Here is a 19,126-nt window from a genome sequence, read left to right as displayed (position 1 = left end):
TGATGAGGTCATGTAATGTTTTTCGTTGAAGCAGTCATTTTATTTTCTTACCAGCCAGAGGGGATGGAACCACAAGGACTGGCTTCATCAGGACCGTAGTTACAGTTGAAGTCGGAAGTTTACATACACTTGGTTTGGAGTCATTAAAACTATTTTTTTCAACCACTCCACACATTTCTTGTTAACAAACTTTAGTTTTGGCAAGTCGGTTAGGACATCTACTTTGTGCAAGTCATTTTTCCAACAATTGTTTACAGAGTATTTCATTTATAATTCACTGTATCACAATTCCAGTGTGTCAGAAGTTTACATACACTAAGTTGACTGTGCCTTTAAACAGCTTGGAAAATTCCAGAAAATTATGTCATGGCTTTAGAGGCTTCTGATAGGCTAATTGACATAATTTGAGTCAATTGGAGCTGTACTTGTGGATGTATTTCAAGGCCTACCTTCAAACTCAGTGGCTCTTTGCTTGACATCATGGGAAAATCAAAAGAAATCAGCCAAGACCTCAGATAAAAATATTGTAGACCTCCACAAGTCTGGTTCATCCTTGATAGCAATTGCCAAAAGCCTGAAGGTATTACGTTCATCTGTACAAACAATAGTACGCAAGTATAAATACCATTAGACCACACAGCTGTCATACCGCTCAGGAAGGAGACGCATTCTGTGTCCTAGAGATGAACGCACTTTGGTGCGAATAGTGCAAATTAATTCCAGGACAACACCAAAGGACCTTGTGACGTACAAAAGTTACAAAATGTATCTATATCCACAGTAGAACGAGTCCTATATTGATGTAACCTGAAAGGCCGCTCAGCAAGGAAGCGGCCACTGCTCCTAAACCACCATAAAAAAGCCAGACTGTTTGCAACTGCACATGGGGACAAAGATCATACTTTTTTGGTGAAATGTCCACTGGTCCGATGAAACAAGAATAGAACTTTTTGGCCATAATGACCATCTTTATGTTTGGAGGAAAAAGGAGGAGGCATGCAAGCCGAAGAACACCGTCCCAACCGTGAATATATTGAAGCAACGTCTCAAGACATCAGTCAGGAAGTTAAAGCTTGGTCGCAAATGGGTCTTCCAAATGGACAATGACCCCAAGCATACTTCCAAAATTGCTTAAGGACAACACAGTCAAGGTATTGGAGTGGCCATCACAAAGCCCTGACCTCAATCCTATAGAAAATTTGATATTTCACATTCCTAAAATAAAGTGGTGATCCCAAGACAGGGAATATTTAGTAGGATTAAATGTCAGGAATTGTGAAAAACTGAGTTTAAATGTATTTTTCTAAGGTGTATGTAAACTTCTGACTTCAACTGTAAATGTAGGTTAGTTAGTGACAGATTGCCAATATTAAGATAATATTTTTTTATGAAGACTTATACATCACCTTTGTCACGTGATCTCATGATCTCACAGCTGGTTGTTGAGTGGACTTCCTTTAAGTGAATTGGGTACTTTATTCTGAAAAAGACAATCACCGCCTGACATTGGTCTTCTTGAGTAAGATTGGTCACAACTACTGTAAAATGACTGTCAAACAGGGAAGCTGTGTACAGCAGAGGAGGTTGATGAAATTCCGCTATATAAAGATCCCTGAATCCAGTCACCAGCAGTTCACTCGTTTGTTCGATGGTGGCAGGGGTTTTACTTGATGATTGTTGTTGCTTTCTGTGTAAGCTTAATTTAGTAGATTCTGAAAAAATCTATGAATTTCAGCTTATTGTATGCTTACGTATTATAAGCATCTCAAGATGTTCCGAGAGAGAGAGGGATCATTTGAAATTCCGTCTCTGGAGTTTATTTTTATTTTGAAAGAGTGCATTTTTTTATTTTTCCAATTCCACATCTTTCTGAATCACCCTGATGATTTGCTCTGAGAGATACTGATTAACCAAAAATAAACACCCTCCCATCCCTGACATCACTTAAATCTGGAAGCCATTTAATTGTAAATAAATGTCCCATGTGGCCTATAGGTGAATCTATCATTCACATTCAATCCATGATTTTTTGAACCATGTACCAGCACACACACTGACTTCAGGATTGGGTTGTGAAAGGATTGCAAGAGGTAGCTCTTTTCACTCGTTTGAAATTCCTTCCCGAAACCTGAAGTCGACAGCCTGTTTCTTAACCTCTAGAGGGAGAATGGGTGGAAGTCATTCCGACTGTTCTGGGAAGTATATTGTGGAGTTGGAAAACCGTAATGTCGCCCTTGAGTATCAATAGTACGCCCAAAGACCGTTGCAGTTCATGTGTTACCATGCAAGAGACTTTTTAAAGAGCACCCGTCTCCCCACTTAACACCCACACACACACACTTTCTGAAGCGTGTGTATGATGAGCACCAAAGACCTGTGTAATGTTGTTACCACATAACTACATAATAGTTGGTGCCTCCGGTGTTTTGCCACCAAGTGTTTATGAACTCCAACATTTCTACAAATAGGGTGCCAAAGGGTTAGTCTCTTTGGGAAAGGATCCAAGAGAAAGTTCGATGCATGAATATAATGTCCCTTGTGTGTGGAACACAATTTGAACTATATCCCATCCCACAAATATTTTGTTGTCCACATTGATCATTGATTGTATTATTTATTATTATAATAATTAATAATGCAAGTAATAGTAATAATATTTGTCATTCAGCAGACGCTGTTATCCAAAGCGACTTAGTCATGTGTGCATACATTTTATGGATTGGGGGTACAGAGGACCATAGCGAGGCGCACACAAGGCTCCGCGTGATTGATGAGGTCTGGAAAAAGCATCTCAAATGGGCCAGAGACTTTGTTCCTAACTGGAAGCACAGATTGTAGGCTTTCATTTGTGAGTGTGCCGGTCATTTCCCTTGTCACCCTCTCCATCATTGAGCTCTACGGGCGGTTATGGACCATCGTTTGACAGAGCAACCACAGTTGGCCATAACAGAGTGATTGATGTGTGTTCGGGATTGACCCCCCACCCCCCAATCATATTCCTGTCGTGTGTAGTACTGTCGTTGCATATGTGTATCAGGTCATGTTGGCCATACATTTTAAGATATTCTCCTTCACTGGACTGATCTGCAAGAATTTGCAAGATTAACTTCCACCATAGGGTTTTCACCTGTCAAGTCATTTACAATCTGTGCAAATGAAGGGGAGGAAATGAGAGTACCGGTTTTGAAACAATTGAGATAAAGGTTTTTTTTTTTTTTTCATTGTTTGTTTTGCAGTGGAGCAGGTCCCTACAGAGGCCTACACCATCCCACTTTCGCAGGCCGAGGTTATACAGGAAGGAAGTGACGTCACTCTGGTCGCGTGGGGAACACAGGTGAGACGTGGAAGAAGGAGCCATGGGTTGATTCTACATACTCGAGCCATAGATGAGATGGAGCTATATATCCATCTATGACTGTGCATGTGTCATGACCTTAGCCAGAAGTCATTGTTTATGGTTTGGAGGTGGGCAGAGGTAGGGACATCCGCGTTACGTCTTCGGTCTTTGACATTTTTAAGCCGACAGGGACGAGCCATGGATTAACTCATAGCTCCATCACAAGCCCACGCCTCTCAACAGGGGTTTTCTCACCAGGGGTTTGTGGTTTATCGTGTCGACTCTGACGTCTCCGTTGGACCGCTGCTGCTCCACTGTGTTAACAGTCCACGTCTACACAAGGCCTTCCGTTGTCTTCAACTCCTGTCCCCATGATTTATTTTCCTCAGGAGAGGATAATGGTCTCTATAGCGCTCTTGGTGTCATTGCCCCTTACAAAGATTCTGCTCGCCCACTTAAAGGGCTTAACCCACCCAGATAAAATAGACTAATAGGTACAGCTGAAAAGCAGTGGGGGTCTAATCCTGAGGGCTGGGAATGACTGGGAAATCATCTCCATCAAAGCTGTCACTTTTGCAGAGATGAAAAATACACCCAAGTAGTCGAAATCGGGGCTTTTTAAAATGCCACACCATTACTCCGGTAATCCATCAGCCCTCCATGGACGAGTGAAAAGAAAACAACTCCCAGCGAGTGGAGCGGTCGGAACCGCGCCTGGAACCTGCATTAAAGGCCTGCTAATGGGCGAAACAGAGGGGTTCATTTTGTTAGTCCTACTGTTATATTGTAAAGTTTCATTTTATTGCACACTTTAAACCTGTTCATGTCTTGACAGAAGTACTAGGCTCTGTCGTTGCTTCTGCAATATTCAGTGTATTAGTACTCATTTCTAGCATGGTTGACTAAAACCAGAATATTTATCTTTTTAATATGCCTGTTGTCGAATCTTGTCTAAATGTGTTAGAAGTTTATAGATTGCTGTGTTTCTTTTTTATCAATTGGCTGTCTGGTTATGACTCATGACTATCACCCAAGACACACACATGAATAGATTTAGTTCATTAACCCTCACACACATTCATAGACACACTCAAAGCACTGATGCACGGCTTGGGGATAATAACGATGGAGCCAGTATGTCCTGCTGTTAGATTGCCAATGATTCACAGGCACAGCAGTCATTATCTGGAAACATACAGCTTTCTAATCTGCTAATAAACATGTAGTCTATCCAAGCAACTTCCTTCATTAGTCCAAACTGACTTGAAAGTTAATAAGGGGTGCTGTGTTGTGGTTTTCTGCTGATTCTAAAAGGATTCTTGATGGCATTATAAAATGTTCTAATATCCATTGTGGATTAGAATGGAATGCACGGTCTTGATCGCTGACTCCTGACTTACAGATCCATGTGCTGAGGGAAGTGGCCAACATGGCTCAGGAGAAACTGGGTGTGTCCTGCGAACTCATAGATCTACAGACCATCTTGCCTTGGGACACTGAGACCGTTTGCAAGGTAAGACGCATGTTAGGCTATATAATTTGTGTACACACACACTCAGGATTGGGTAGGTTACTTTCTAAATGTAATACGTTAGTTACTAGTCGTTAGCAGAAATTGTTAGCAGTAGTTTAACTTTTGGATTACCCAAACTCAGTAACGTAATCTGATTACTTTTAGATTGCTTTCCCCTTAAGGCACAAGAAGACAAATGAATTCCCAATTGAAGGCCAGCATCCCGGAGTCGCCTCTTCACTGTTGAAGTTGAGACTGGTGTTTTGCGGGTACTATTTAATGAAGCTGCCAGTTGCGGACTTGTGAGGCATCTGTTTCTCAAACTAGATACTCTAATATACTTGTTCTCTTGCTCAGTTGTGCACCGGGGCCTCTCACTCCTCTTTCTATTCTGGTTAGGGCCAGTTTGCACTGTTTTGCGAAGGGAGTAATACACAGCGTTGTACAAGATCTTAAGTTTCTTGGCAATTTCTCGCATGGAATAGCCTTCATTTCTCAGAACAAGAATAGACTGACGAGTTTCAGAAGTTATTTTTCTTTCTGGTCATTTTGATCCTGTAATCGAACACGCAAATGCTGATGCTCCAGATACTCAACTAGTCTAAAGAAGGCCAGTTTTATTGCTTCTTTAATCAAAAGAGTTTTCAGCTGTGCTAACAAAATTGCAAAATGGTTTTCTAATGATCAATTAGCCTTTTAAAGTGATAAACTTGGATTAGCTAACACAACGTGCCATTGGAACACAGGAGTGATGGTTGCTGATAATGGGCCTCTGTACGGCTATGGAGATATTCCATAAAAAATCTGCAGTTTCCAGCTACAATAGTCATTTAAAACATTTAGCGATGTCTATACTGTATTTCTGATCAATTTGATATTTTAATGGATTAAAAAAAATGCATTTCTTTCACAAACAAGGACATTTCGAAGTGACCCCAAGCTTTTGAACGGTAGTGTAGGTAGAGGTAAAGTGACTAGGGAACAGGATAGATAATAAACGCTGGTAGCAGCATCATATGTGATGAGTCAAGAGTTCAATGCGGGTTGTCTGTGCAGCTATTGATTAGTATTATGGCTTGGGGGTAGAAGCTGTTTTAGGGTCCTGTTGGTTCCAGACTTGGTCTGTGTCTTGGGTGGTTGGAGTCTTTGAAAATGTTTAGGGCCTTCTCACACCGCCTGGTATAGAGGTCCTGGATGTTAGGGAGCTCGGCCCCAGTGATGTACTGGGTCCTACGCACTACCCTCTGTACTGCCTTGTGGTCGGATGCTGAGAAGTTGCCATAGCAAGCGGTACTGAAGCCAGTCAAGATGCTCTCAATGGTCTAGCTGTTTTGCGGATCTGAGATCCCATGTCCAATCTTTTCAACTTTTATTCCATAGGCTGGGATCCACACTATGCAGCTGTTGCAAGAGAGCATTTTTCACAGCCTGTCCACTGATTGATAGGCAGCCTAAACTTCTTAAATACAACCATTATTGTGTTACACATATTCAATTGTGAATAGCCATCCACAACGACCACAATCCGTAAGGCGCAAATGGCTAAATGAGAGGGCAGCAGTGTGATTTACATCAATGCGCTATATAAATAATATGTAGCTCGTAGGCTACATAAACTGATATCGTCCTTACCCTTTATTTAGATTGGACAATCTTTGGATGCCGACAGCTGTTGCACTGTTGGAAGACATGGCTTGGACTGTAGGCTTCAAAATCCTATTCCTGCGATCAATCAAACGCATTTGGTGTGTCATCATAGTAATCTCTGATTTACGGTCAGACTTAAACTTGAAAAAATTAATTGCTGACGAGTATTTCTGTCTAATTAAAGCCCTTTTGTGGGGAACAACTCTTGCTGATTGGCTGGGCCTGGCTCCCCAGTGGCTGGGCCTGACTCCCCAGTGGCTGGGACTATGCCCTCCCAGGCACACTCTTGGCTGCACACTCTTGGCTGCACCCCTGCCCAGTCATGTGAAATCCATAGATTAGGGCCTAATTTATTTATTTCAATTGACTGATTTCCATATTTGAACTGTAACTCAGTAAAATCTTTGAAAATGTTGCATGTTGTGTTTATTTTTGTTCAGTGTAGTTGATGATCCCTGCAGTAGACTGTCTAATTTAGCACTTAAAATGCCCTTCAATGTGGCACAGAAACCATGTTATTTTTCTCTACAGTGCAGTTTCTGCCATTCGTGATTGATTGAATTCCAACTTAGGGCTGTATTTCTACATTGTCGCACGATTAAAGTAACTGTAGGAGAGGAGGTGAGCGAGGCCTGTGTATTTTATTTTAATTCATAAAACTATGAAAAGCTGAATGTCTTCAGTCAATAAGTATTCAGCCCCTGTTATGGCAAGCCAAAATAACTTCAGGAGTAAAGATTTGCTAAACAAGTCCCTTGACAAGTTGCATGGACATTAAACTTTTTTTTTATGACTACCTCATCTCTGTACCCCACACATACAATTATCTGTAAGGTCCCTCAGTCGAGCAGTGGATTTCAAATTCAACCACACAGGTTCAACCACAAAGACCAGGTAGGTGTTCCAATACCTTGCAAAGAAGGGCACCTGTTGGTAGATGGAAAAAATAAAGCAGACATTGAATATCCCTTTACACTTTGGATGGCGTATCAATACACCCAGTCACTACAGAGATACAGGCGTCCTTCCTAACTCAGTTGCTGGAAAGGAAGGAAACCGCTCAGGGATTTCACTATATGTGTCCAATGGTGACTTTATTTAATTTATTTAACCAGGTAGGCAAGTTGAGAACAAATCAAATCCAATTTATTTATATAGCTCTTCGTACATCAGCTGATATCTCAAAGTGCTGTTCAGAAACCCAGCCTAAACCCCAAAACAGCAAGCAATGCAGATGTAGAAGCACGGTGGCTAGGAAAAACTCCCTAGAAAGGCCAAAACCTAGAGAGGAACCAGGCTATGTGGGGTGGTCAGTCCTCTTCTGGCTGTGCCGGGTGGAGATTATAACAGAACATGGCCAAGATGTTCAAATGTTCATAAATGACCAGCATGGTCAAAAATAATAATAATAATAATAATAATAATAATAATAATAATAATCATCATCACTGGCAGAACAGTTGAAACTGGAGCAGCAGCACGGCCAGGTGGACTCGGGACAGCAAGGAGTCATCATGTCAGGTAGTCCTGAGGCATGGTCCAAGGGCTCAGGTCCTCCGAGAGAGAGAAAAAGAAAGAATTAGAGAGAACATACTTAAATTCACACAGGACACCGGATAGGACAGGAGAAGTACTCCAGATATAACAAACTGACCCTAGCCCCCCGACACAAACTACTGCAGCATAAATACTGGAGGCTGAGACAGGAGGGGTCAGGAGACACAGTGGCCCCATCCGATGACACCCCCGGACAGGGCCAAACAAGAAGGATATAACCTCACCCACTTTGCCAAAGCACAGTCCCCACACCACTAGAGGGATATCTTCAACCACCAACTTACCATCCTGAGACAAGGCCGAGTATAGCCCAGAAAGATCTCCGCCACGGCACAACCCAAGAGGGTGCGCCAACCCAGACAGGAAGATCACATAAGTGACTCAACCCACTCAAGTGACGCACCCCTCCTAGGGACTGTATGAAAGAGCCCTAGTAAGCCAGTGACTCAGTGCCTGTAATAGGGTTGGAGGCAGTGAATCCCAGTGGAAAGAGGGAAACCGGCCAGGCAGAGACAGCAAGGGCGGTTCGTTGCTCCAGAGCCTTTCCGTTCACCTTCACACACCTGGGCCAGGCTACACTCAATCATATGACCCACTGAAGAGATGAGTCTTCAGTAAAGACTGAGTTTGCATCTCTCACATGGGTAGGCAGACCATTCCATAAAAATTGAGCTCTATAGGAGAAGGCCCTGGCTCCAGCTGTTTGCTTAGAAATTCTAGGGACAATTAGGAGGCCTGCGTCTTGTGACCGTAGCGTACGTGTAGGTATGTACGGCAGGACCAAATCAGAGAGATAGGTAGGAGCAAGCCCATGTAATGCTTTGTAGGTTAGCAGTAAAACCTTGAAATCAGCCCTTACCTTAACAGGAAGCCAGTGTAGGGAGGCTAGCACTGGAGTAATATGATCAAAGTTTTTGGTTCTAGTCAGGATTCTAGCAGCCGTATTTAGCACTAACTGAAGTTTATTTCGTGTTTTATCCGGGTAGCCGGAAAGTAGAGCATTGCAGTAGTCTAACCTAGAAGTGACAAAAGCATGGGTTAATTTTTCTGCATAATTTTTGGACAGAAAGTTACATAGATGGAAAAAAGCTGTCCTTGAAATAGTCTTTATGTTCTTCAAAAGAGAGATCAGGGTCCAGAGTAACGCCGAGGTCCTTCACAGTTTTATTGAGACGACTACAACCATTTAAGATTAATTGTCAGATTCAACAGAAGATCTCTTTGTTTCTTGGGATCTAGAACAAGCATCTCTGTGTTTGTCCGAGTTTAAAAGTAGAAAGTTTGCAGCCATCCACTTCCTTTAGTCTGAAACACAGACTACTAGCGAGGGCAATTTTAGGGCTTCACCATGTTTCATTGAAATCTACAGCTGTGTGTCATCCGCATAGCAGTGAAAGTTAACATTATGTTTTCAAATGACATCCCCAAGAGGTAAAATATAAAGTGAAAACAATAGTGTTCCTAAAACGGAACCTTGAGGAACACCGAAATGTATTTGTCAGAGGACAAAGCATTCACAGAGACAAACTGATATCTTTCCGACAGATAAGATCTAAACCAGGCCAGAACTTGTCCGTGTAGAGCAATTTGGGTTTCCAATCTCTCCAAAAGAATGTGGTGATCGATGGTATCAAAAGCAGCACTAAGGTCTAGGAGCACGAGGACAGATGCAGAGCCTCGGTCTGATGCCATTAAAAGGTAATTTACCACCTTCAGAAGTGCTGTCTCAGTGCTATGATGGGGTCTAAAACCAGACCAACAGCCTTTTCTAAAAAAAATTTGAGAGGAATGGAAGATTCGATATATGCCGAATAGTTTAGTTTATTATATTTTCTGGGTCAAGGTTTGGCTTTTTCAAGAGAGGCTTTATTACTGCCACTTTTGGTGAGTTTGGTACACATCTGGTGGATAGAGAGCCGTTTTATTATGTTCAACATGGGAGGGCCAAGCACAGGAAGCAGCTCTTTCAGTAGTTTAGTTGGAATAGGGTCCAGTATGCAGCTTGAAGGTTTAGAGGCCATGATTATTTTCATCATTGTGTCAAGAGAAAAAGTACTAAAATACTTGAGTATCTCTCTTGATCCTAGGTCCTGCAGACTCAGGACAACTGAGCTTTGAAGGAGTATGCAGATTTAAAGAGGAGTCGTAATTTGCTTTCTAATAATCATGATCTTTTACTCAAAGAAGTTCATGATTTTATTACTGCTGAAGTGAAAGCCATCCCCTCTTGTGGAATGCTGCTTTTTAGTTAGCTTTGCGACAGTATCAAAAAGGAATTTCGGATTGTTCTTATTTTCCTCAATTAAGTTGGAAAAATAGGATGATCGAGCAGCAGTAAGGGCTCTTCGAAGTTCTCATTTACAATTGTGACCTGGCCAAGATAAAGCAAAGCAGTTCGACACATACAACAACAGTTATACATGGAGTAAAACAAAACTACAGTCAATAATACAATAGAAAAATAAGTCTATATACAATGTGAGCAAATGAGGTGAGATAAGGGAGGTAAAGGCAAAAAAAGGCCATGGTGGCGAAGTAAATACAATATAGCAAGTAAAACACTGGAACGGTAGATTTGCAGTGGAAGAATGTGCAAAGTAGAAATAGAAATAATGGGGTGCAAAGGAGCTAAATAAATACATTAGGGGAAGAGGTACTTGTTTGGGCTAAATTATAGATGGGCTATGTACAGGTGCAGTAATCTGAGCTGCTCTGACAGCTGGTGCTTAAAGTTAGAGGGAGATAAGTGTTTCCAGTTTCAGAGATTTTTGTAGTTTGTTCCAGTCATTGACAACAGATAATTGGAAGGAGAGGCGGCCAAAGGAGGAATTGGTTTTGGGGGTGACCAGAGAGCTATACCTGCTCGGCGCGTGCAACAGGTGGGTGCTGGCTGCTATGGTGACCAGGGGGAGCTTTACCTAGCAGGGTCTTGTAGATGACCCGGAGCCAGTGGGCTTGGCGATGAGTATGAAGCGAGGGCCAGTCAACGAGAGCGTACAGGTCGCAGTGGTGGGTAGTATATGGAGCTTTGGTGACAAAACGGATGGCACTGTGATAGACTGCATCCAATTTATTGAGTAGGGTATTGGAGGCTATTTTGTAAATGACATCGCCAATGTCGAGGATCGGTAGGATGGTCAGTTTTACGAGGGTATGTTTGGCAGCATGAGTGAAGGATGCTTTGTTGCGAAATAGGAAGCCAATTCTAGATTTAACTTTGGGTGGGAGATTCTTATTGTGAGTCTGGAAGGAGAGTTTACAGTCTAACCAGACACCTAGGTATTTGTAGTTGTCCACATATTCTAAGTCCGAACCATCTGGAGTAGTGATCCTGGACGGGCGGGCAGGTGCAGGCAGTGATCGGTTGAAAATCATGCATTTATTTTTACTTGTATTTAAGAGCAGTTGGAGGCCACGGAAGGAGAGTTGTATGGCATTGAAGCTCGTCTGGAGGGTTGTTAACACAGTGTCCAAAGAAGGGCCAGAAGTCTACAGAGTGGTGTCGTCTGCGTAGAAGTGGATCAGAGACTCACCAGCAGCAAGAGCGACATCATTGATGTATACAGAGAAGAGAATTGTGCACCCCCATAGAGACTGCCAGAGGTCCGGACAATAGGCCCTCCAATATGACACACTGAACTCTGTCTGAGAAGTAGTTGGTGAACCAGGCGAGGCAATCATTTGAGAAACCAAGGCTATTGAGTCTGCCGATAAGGATGTGGTGATTGACAGAGTCGAAAGCCTTGGCCAGGTCGATGAATACGGCTGCACAGTAATGTTTCTTATCGATGGCGGTTATGATGTCGTTTAGGACCTTGAGCGTGGCTGAGGTGCACCCATGACCAGCTCTGAAATCAGATTGCATAGCGGAGAAGGTACGGTGGGATTCGAAATGGTCGGTAATCTGTTTGTTGACTTGGCTTTCGAAGACCTTAGAAAGGCAGGGTAGGATAGATATAGGTCTGTAGCAGTTTGGGTCTAGAGTGTCACCCCCTTTGAAGAGGGGGATGACCGCGGCAGCTTTCCAATCTTTCGGAATCTCAGACGACGCGAAAGAGAGGTTGAACAGGCTAGTAATAGGGGTTGCAACAATTTCGGCAGATAGTTTTATAAAGAAAGAAAAGGTCCGGATTGTCTAGCCCGGCTGATTTGTAGGGGTCCAGATTTTGCAGCTCTTTCAGAACATCAGCTGACTGGATTTGGGAGAAGGAGAAATGGGGAAGGCTTGGGCGAGTTGCTGTGGGGGGTGCAGGTTGTTGACCGGGGTAGGGGTATCAAGATGGAAAGCATGGCCAGCCGTAGAAAAAATGCTTTTTGAATTTTATAGTGGATTTATCGGTGGTGACAGTTTCCTATCCTCAGTTCAGTGGGCAGTTGGGAGGAGGTGTTTTTGTTCTCCATGGACTTTACAGTGTCCCAGAACCTTTTTTGAGTTTGTGTTGCAGGAAGCAAATTTCTGCTTGAAAAAGCTTGCCTTGGCTTTTCTAACTGCCTGTGTATATTGGTTTCTAACTTCCCTGAAAAGTTGCATATCACGGGGGCTGTTTGATGCTAATGCAGAATGCCATAGGATGTTTTTGTGTTGGTTAAGGGCAGTCAGGTCTGGAGAGAACCAAGGGCTATATCTGTTCCTGGTTCTAAATTTCTTGAATGGGGCATGCTTATTTAAGATGATGAGGAAGGCATTTTTAAAAATTAACCAGGCATCCTCTACTGACGGGATGAGGTCAATATCCTTCCAGGATACCCGGGCCAGGTCGACTAGAAAGGCCTGCTCGCTGAAGTGTTTCAGGGAGCGTTTTACAGTGATGAGTGGAGGTCGTTTGACCGCTGACCCAGTACGGATGCAGGCAATGAGACAGTGATCGCTGAGATCTTGGTTGAAAACAGCAGAGGTGTATTTAGAGGGCAAGTTGGTTAGGATGATATCTGAGGGTGGTTCATTGATAATTTGTGTGAGATTGAGGGCATTAAGCTTAGATTGAATGGCTGGGGTGTTAAAACCTGTTATGGCCCCCCCCCCCCCCCCCCCCACCCCGTTCAGCTGAAAAGGTGGTGCAGGGAATTCAAAAATATTCTTTAGAAATATTTAACTTTCACACATTAACAAGTCCAATACCTCAAATGAAAGATAAACATCTTGTTCATCTACCCATCATGTCAGATTTTTAAAATGTTTTACAGAGAAAATACAACATATATATTTGTTAGACCACCACCAAATCAAAGGAAAAACGCAGCCATTTTTTTCCAGCCAAAGATAAAATCACAAAAGCAGGATTAGAGATAAAATGAATCACTAACCTTTTGAAAATCTTCATCAGATGACAGTCATATGACTTGTTACACAGTACATGTATGTTTTGTTCGATAATATGCATTTTTATATCCACAAATCTCGGTTTACATTGACGCCATGTTCAGAAATTCCTCCAAAATATCCGGAAGAATTATAGAAAGCTACGCCAGATAACAGAAATACTCATCATAAACTTTGACTAAAGATACAGGTTCTACATATAATTAAAGATACACTGGTTCTTAACCTCTTGAATCTCCCCATCCCGGATCCGGGATTGTGACTAAAGCCTCAGGCTCATTAGCATAACGCAACGTTAACGATTTCTGAAAATCGCAAATAAAATGAAAATAATGAGCCTGCTCTCAAGCTTAGCCTTTTCTTAACAACACTGTCATCTCAGATTTTCAAAATATGCTTTTGAACCATAGCAATTGACTAATTTGTGTAAGAGTATGCTAAGCTAGCTTAGCATTTTGAGTAGCATTTAGCACGCAACATTTTCACAAAAACCAGATAACCAAATAAATAAAATCATTTACCTTTGAAGAGCTTCTGATGTTTTCAATGAGGAGACTCTGTTACATACCAAATGCGCAGTTTTTCCTGAAAGCGTCTGTGTGTAGGAGAAATCGCTCCGTTTTGTACATCACATTTGGCTACCGAAACGAACCGAAAATTCAGTCACCTACAACGTCAAACTTTTTCCGAATTAACTCCATAATATCGACCGAAACATGCCAAACGTTGTTTGGAATCAATCCTCAAGGTGTATCTCTTGATATATTGTTCGTGGAAGCCTGCATTCTTCTCTGAATTCTGTGGAAAAATACTTGCAGCTGACTTTTGCGCACCAATTTCGGCGCAGGACACCGGGCGGACACCTGGTAAATGTGGTCTCTTATGGTCAATCTTCCAATGATATGCCTACAAATGCGTCACAATGCTGCTGACACCTTGGGGAAACGACAGAAAGGGCAGACTTACTCCTCTCGCATTCACAGCCATATAAGGAGACAATGGAAAACAGAGCCTCAAAAATCCTGCTCATTTCCTGGATGCCGTCTCATCTTGGTTTTGCCTGAAGCTCACGTTCTGGGGCACGCACAGAAAATATCTTTGCAGTTCTGGACACGTCAGAGTGTTTTCTTTCGAAAGCTATCAATTATATGCATAGTCGAGCATCTTTTTGTGACAAATTATCTTGTTTAAAACGGGAACGTTTTTCATCCAAAAATGAAATTGCGCCCCTAGAGTTTCAACAGGTTAATGCAACCGCTGTGTCAGATTTTGTTTTAAACGTTACGGAAAAAGCCTAACATTGCAATAATCGGAGACGGCGCTCAGAAGTAACAGTATTTCTCCGCCATGTTGGAGTCAACAGAAATACGAAATTACAACATAAATATTCCCTTACCTTTGATCTTTCATCAGAATGTAGTGCAAGGAGTCCTAGTTCCACAATAAATTGTTGTTTTGTTCCATAATGTCCAATACTAGTGTCCAAGTAGCTGCATTTGCTATCACTTTCAGCTCACGTGCCCAAAAACTGACTGCTGGTCCAAGATAACTCGCACGAAAACTTCCAAAAGATATATTCCAGGTCGAATAAACTGGTCAAACTAAGTAGATAATCAATCTTCAGGATGTTATTATCATATATATCGAATAACGTTCCAACCGGATCATACGTTTTCATCTGGAGCCAAATGGAACAGCGGTAGCACCCACAGAGAAATGCGCCACAGGAAAATGGCATTCTGTCGGGACACTGACTATTTCCCCTCCCATTAGGTCAAAGTTCACAGCAAATGCTCCATTCTACTTTCTACTGAATGAGGACATCTAGTGGAAGACGTAGGAAGTGCTTCCAGATCCATATCTTGTTGTGAAAGGAAGGGGCGATGACGTCAAAGTTGCCCCAACTTTCAGAATTTCACTTCTTGTTTGGAAGATTGCCTGCCCTATGAGTTCTGTTATACTCAGACATAATTCAAACGGTTTTAGAAGCTTCAGAGTGTTTTCTATCCAATAGTAATAATAATATGCATATATTAGCTATCTAGGACAGAGTTTGATGCAGTTCACTATGGGCACGCAATTCATCCAAAGTGAAAATACTGCCCCCTATCCTCAAGTTTTAAGCATGTCCCAGTTTAGGTCGCCTAGCAGCATGAGCTCTGAAGATAGATGGGGGGCAATCAGTTCACATATGGTGTCCAGAGCACAGCTGGGGGCAGAGGGTGGTCTATAGCAGGCGGCAACGGTAGGAAACTTGTTTTTAGAGAGGATGATTTTTAAAAGTAGAAGTTCAAATTGTTTGGGTACATACCTGGATAGTAGGACAGAACTCTGCAGGCTATCTCTACAGTAGATTGCAAAACTGCCCCCTTTGGTCATCCTATCTTGTCTGAAAATGTTTTAGTTAGGGATGAAGATTTCAGAGTTTTTGGTGGTCTTCCTAAGCCAGGATTCAGACACGGCTAGGACATCCGGGTTGGCAGTGTGCTAAAGCATTAAATAAAACAAACTTAGGGAGGAGGCTTCTAATGTTAACATGCATGAAACCAAGGCTATTACGGTTACAGAAGTCATCAAAAGAGAGCTCCTGGGGAATAGGAGTGGAGCTAGGCACTGCAGGGCCTGGATTCACCTCTACATCACCAGTGAAACAGAGGAGGAGTAGGATAAAAGGGTATGGCTAAAAGCTATGAGAATTGGTCTTCTAGGACGTCCGGAACAGAGTAAAAGGAGCAGGTTTCTGTGGGTGATAAAATAGCTTCAAGATATAATGTACAGACAAAGGTATGGTAGGATGTGAATACAGTGGAGGTAAACCTAGGCATTAAGTGATGATGAGAGAGATATTGTCTCTAGAAACATCATTGAAACCAGATGAACTGAAAGGTTGGATAAGGTATAATGAGCAGGGCTAGAGGCTCTACAGTGAAATAAGCCAATAAACACTAACCAGAACAGCAATGGACAAGGCATATTGACATTAAGGAGAGGCATGCTTAGCCGAGTGATCATAAGGGTCCAGTGATTAGTGTGGTGGGTTGGGGTCACTTTAAAACAGTTGGAGTTTAATGGGTGTGATAGGATAACAAAACATTGTAGTTACTCCACAATACTAACCTAATTCACAAAGTGAAAAGAATGCCTGTACAGAATAAAAATATTCCAGAACATGCATCCTGTTTGCAACAAGGCACTTTAACTGAATTGCTTTGCCACATTTTTGACTTTAGTCCTGAATACAAAGTGTTATGTTTGGGAAGAATTCAATATAATACGTTACGGGGTACCACTCTCCATATTTTCAAGTATAGTGGTGGCTGCATCATGTTATGGGTATGCTTGTAATTGTTCAAGGACTGGGGAGTTTTTCAGGCAAAAAAAATAAACGGAAAAGAGCTAAACACTGGCAAAATCTTTTAGGAAAACCTGACTCAGTCTGCTTTCCACCAGACACTGGGAGATTACTTCACCAGCAGATGGGTGAGAAATAAATATATGTAATACATTTTGAATTCAGGCTGTAACACAACAAAACGTGGAATAAGTCAAGAGGTACGAATACTTTCTGAAGGCACTGTATTTTGTCACCCCCCGTGATGTGCCAATGCCACGTATTTTAAATGGTCCACTTCAAACGTGCCGCCACATTCTGTTTTGTTGTGAACGTGGCAAACCGCTGGGGACACTGCACTCTGGCAAAAGTGCTGGATGGATTGTTATATTGCCTGTTTTATCATGCAGTTTTAAAGTCCCTCTGGTGCAGCACATGACACAGTTGGTAAGCTCTGCGAGGCCTGCCGCTGCCAAGTAAATCTTATAACTGACAGTTAAGGCACAAGATCAAAATTATGGTCTCAGACCAGAAATTTAATAGGCGAGCCCAATTGGAATCGATGGCATATATTGTTATTGTCTTGGCAACGGGACGCTTCAAATGAAGTCAGCAACAGTCTGTTATGGGCCGTTTGTTCAGAGACTATTTTCTCAAATAAACGGGGTGATTTTCAGCAACGGCCGCCCCCATTAAACCGGCTCTATGAAATTGAATAGTGTGTTTATACACCGCTTATGGTTCTCGGGGGCAAGGCCTCCGTCTTCACCTTGCCAACAACACTTGTCTTCCTCTCCACTGTTTTCTCCTCTCTCCTTCAGCTAAACGTGTTGTGGATTGTCCACCCTCATACCTTTTTACTTTCCCCATTTCCTTGTCAGTTCATAGCCCCCTATCTCCTCATTCTCTTATTACATATTATTCTGTTTTCTCTTGGTAAGTTATTATGTCCTCACTCAGCCCTATAGCCGTGAAATTCAAAAGCCGACAACACTGCCAGGGAATGTGTTGTTGTGCAGCAGTCTCTGTGTGTTGCCCTATATGCCCCATGTGGCATTATTTGGTGGTTGTGGATGAGTGGAGAAGCTTTTTAATCACGCAATTAACTGGAGAGGATGAATTAACCACAGGCTAAATAATCGCCATGTTCTTTGTACCCGATATGTCATGAATGCAACGTTCAAATATTTTGTTTTATCTTTTAATAAATCTGAATCATAAAAAACTTCATGGTCCAGATTTAAATTAGGAACAAATGCGGGTGTCTGTTTAAAAAAAATAAAAAGCTTACGTAAGACTACTGATTCCTCTCAAAGTGAAAGCAGAGAATCCCTTTTATGTTTTCAGACAGTGGGGCCAGCTAATGAAAACAACCCTGACATGAAATAGAATATTGGCTCCTTTTATGCACGAAAGGTGGGTTCGTAGACGGGGAAATGGGTTCGGTTACCCAGAAATGGCTATGCTGAAGTACTGTTTTTTTTTAATTTTTTTTTTTTATTTGTCTGTCTTGGCAGTGCTTGTTTTGGTCACAACGCACAGAAAACCAAATCCCCCATGGTTCAGTATCATCATTGCAAATGGTCTGCCCTGTCTGAGTGTGTACTTTATTTTCCCACCTGTGGCCAATGGTCTGCCTCTGCAATGGGGGGTGTGTTAGAGTGAAGACTAGACAAGACTTGACATAGGTATTCATCCACTGAGTGCCATAATGGATTTCTTGTGTGAAATACTCCTGTCGTCTTAGTTGGGAAGTGCTGGCTGCTGAGTGGTTGAATTACAGGTTTTTACCAGTGTAGGTCCCCTTAGGTGCTACAATGTATAGCACATAAAGGTCGCCTTTGAAACTAGTCTACCTTTCCATATCTGCATTTGAAGAGCTAGATTGATTGTACTCGCATTGCACAGCAATTTAGGGGGCATAGTTGCCTGACGATAGGGGAAATGTTTCACTTTTATGGTTGGTTTCACTAACCCATATTGAATAAATCCAGGAGTAACGGAGAACTAAAATTTGTATTTAATTAGCATTGATGTAACTGGGAAATCAGACACCGGCCCAGAACTATTGAGTGTGAGTGGAACCATTTTAAATCAAATGAACTGCTGTCCAGGAATATGTCTATGAAACAAAATTATCATTCATCCTACCTAAAAGTGCAATCTAGTCCACGTCCCTGCTTAATCTCTAATGTGAAACAGACCCTTTGTGTGCTTACGCAACTGCTTCTGTTACCCCTCTGACTACCCAGAATCCTCCACTTCCAATCCTAAAGTAGGCCTAATATTCAAAGGTTAGGTGAAGAGTGAGGTCAAACCCTGGTGCCCTTGGTCACTCTGACTGACTGAGGACTAGCCCTGGGTGCTCCCTGCCCTGGCTCTGTGGCTAGAACTTCTGCTGATGCTGAGCCTTTTTCAGAC

General features: G+C 42.3%; 1 protein-coding gene across 1 annotated transcript in view; it reads left to right on the top strand.

Moving 5' to 3' along the window:
* LOC135520013 (2-oxoisovalerate dehydrogenase subunit beta, mitochondrial-like) overlaps positions 1–19,126 on the top strand; it is a 94,277-nt gene that overhangs the window by 30,405 nt on the left and 44,746 nt on the right. Inside the window, exons 7-8 of the mRNA XM_064945319.1 lie at positions 3,237–3,334; positions 4,740–4,850. Of these exons, the coding sequence (XP_064801391.1) occupies positions 3,237–3,334; positions 4,740–4,850 (209 nt within the window). The remainder of the gene's footprint in view (positions 1–3,236; positions 3,335–4,739; positions 4,851–19,126) is intronic.

The sequence above is a fragment of the Oncorhynchus masou genome, chromosome 29, assembly GCF_036934945.1.
Source record: "Oncorhynchus masou masou isolate Uvic2021 chromosome 29, UVic_Omas_1.1, whole genome shotgun sequence".
Taxonomy (NCBI): domain Eukaryota; kingdom Metazoa; phylum Chordata; class Actinopteri; order Salmoniformes; family Salmonidae; genus Oncorhynchus; species Oncorhynchus masou.
The sequence above is the reverse complement of the archived record's forward strand: the minus strand, read 5'-3'. Positions and strand labels throughout refer to the sequence as shown.